The 1,997-nt window shown below is 58.2% G+C and overlaps 1 protein-coding gene across 1 annotated transcript; it reads left to right on the forward strand.

Annotated features, from left to right (window-relative positions):
- The first annotated feature begins 18 nt into the window (after positions 1 to 18).
- On the forward strand, positions 19 to 1,781 carry LOC104072399 (zinc finger protein 2-like). Its single transcript, XM_009575949.1, has 2 exons — positions 19 to 808; positions 988 to 1,781. Exons 1-2 carry the CDS (start codon positions 19 to 21, stop codon positions 1,779 to 1,781), a joined length of 1,584 nt encoding a protein of 527 aa, XP_009574244.1.
- The last annotated feature ends 216 nt before the right edge of the window (positions 1,782 to 1,997 follow it).

Raw genomic sequence — 1,997 nt, forward strand, 5'->3', positions numbered from 1 at the left:
CCCGTTGTCCCCACAGGGATGGGGTGGACGAGCGAGGAGAAGGAGAAGCCCGAGAAGGTCCAGGTGAAGGTGGAGCGAGACGCGGAGGATGAGGAGGCGACGCGGGACGAAGGCTACGAGCACTGGAAGCCGGAAGGCCACGACGTGGGAGAAGGTTGGGGAGAAACCGGCGCCGGCAATCCGGCTGATTTAAGCGAATCCCAACTGAAATCGAAATCCAAGAGGAAACCTCACAAATGCGAAGAGTGCGGCCGGGTTTTCAACTGGAGGAACCACCTCATCCGTCACCAACGGCTCCACACGGGCGAAAGACCCTACAAATGCTCCGTCTGCGGGAAGGGCTTCAACGACGGTTCCCCGTTGCTCATCCACGAGATGCTCCATCGGGGCGAGAAGCCCTACAAGTGCTTGGTTTGCGGGAAGAGCTTCAGCCAAAGTTCCCACCTCATCTCCCACCAAGTGGTCCACACCGATGAGAAACCCTACGTCTGTCCCGACTGCGGGAAGAGTTTCGCCCGGCAGCAATATCTTCTCATGCATCGTCGGGTTCATACGGGTGAGAGACCCTACGAGGGTCGGGATTGTCGTGATTGCGGGAAGAGCTTCCGGAAGAGTTCCGACCTGGTGAGACACAAGACGGTCCATACGGGTGAGAAACCCTTCAAGTGTCCCATCTGCGGGAAGGGTTTCACCCAAAACTTCCGCTGTAACGCCCATAAGAAGGCCCACAGCAAGGAGAAGGTTGACCAGCCGCCATCTCCGTCCCAGGACACCCAGCAGAGCCGCCCTGAGCCCGCGGTTCCACCAGGTAACCTTGACTTACTCCGAGTCTTTCCTCCATCCCCCAGTTTGGGTCCATCCTTGAAAACCTGGGATCGGTGGGGTTAGAGGGGTAGGAAGGTCCCTTGGGGTGTGGAGACCCCCCATTTTTTCCGTGTGGTGACCCCTAATTTGATGTCACATCTCGGCCCTGTTCTCTACCAGCAGGTGATGGTGGCCACCAAGAGAAGAATTCCCAGCCTGGAGATTCCCAGCAAGGAGAAGCAAACGGATCCAGCTTCAAGATGGAGAAAGGGGATGGACGTTGGGGTCCCGAGGAGGACAAAGTCCTGGAAGAGCAGCCCAGAGCCGAGTCTTGGCCTGGAGAGGAGCAGGAGCCGTCGCATCCTGATGAAGACATCTTGGAGGATCCCGAGGAGATGGTCTGTGCCGAAGAGCGGGTGTACCGGTACCGGAAAACCTTTGACTGGAGGAACAGCCTGAGCCAACACCAGCAGCTTCACGCCCAGGACCAGCCCCACAAGTGCCCCCAGTGGATGAAGAGCTTCAGCGCCAGCTCCACCCTCACGTCCCACCAGCAGATCCACCAGTTGGAGAAACCCAAGGAGCGTCCCAGCATCACGCTAAGCCCGGAGCTTTTCCACCCGAGCTCCCGCAAGGTTGAGAAATCCCACCTCTGCTCCGAGTGCGGGAAGAGCTTCACTCGGAGGTTCAACCTCAAACTCCACAAGAAGCTCCACACCGGAGAGAGACCCCACAAATGTCCCGAGTGCGGCTTGAGCTTCACCAACACCTCCCACCTCATCGTCCACCAGCGGATCCACACCGGAGAGAGACCCTATAGATGTCACGTATGCGGGAAGGGCTTTACCATGAGCTCCAAATGTCTGGAACACGAGAGGACCCACACGGGAGAAGCTCCGTACCGTTGCTCCGAGTGCGGGAATTGCTACAGGACCAAGGTCTCCTTGATGTCCCACGTGAAGATGCACGTGGATTAGGAGGAGCAGGTTGGGACCAGCGCCCGCTTGTTCCACCTCGAGCTCAGTGTCCACCAGGACGTGAAGGTGGACGCCATCTTGCTATTCCGGACCTTCCAGGAGACGAGGAGAAGGACTGAAGAGAAACCTCCGGGAATTCCATACGGAAGACGATGGTTTTGTTTTTTTCATCCCGGCCGAGCCCGTTTGCGAGGCGAGGAGCACGTCTTCGTGGGC

The sequence above is a fragment of the Fulmarus glacialis genome, unplaced genomic scaffold (assembly GCF_000690835.1).
Source record: "Fulmarus glacialis isolate BGI_N327 unplaced genomic scaffold, ASM69083v1 scaffold47724, whole genome shotgun sequence".
Lineage (NCBI taxonomy): Eukaryota > Metazoa > Chordata > Aves > Procellariiformes > Procellariidae > Fulmarus > Fulmarus glacialis.

What these genes read in the sequence shown, in the direction of transcription:
- LOC104072399 (XM_009575949.1), top strand. Translation starts at nt 19, where the DNA reads ATGGGGTGGACGAGCGAGGAGAAGGAGAAGCCCGAGAAGGTCCAGGTG. An exon ending in TGAGCCCGCGGTTCCACCAG is followed by an intron (nt 809 to 987) that starts GTAACCTTGACT and finishes CTCTACCAGCAG; the next exon opens with GTGATGGTGGCCACCAAGAG.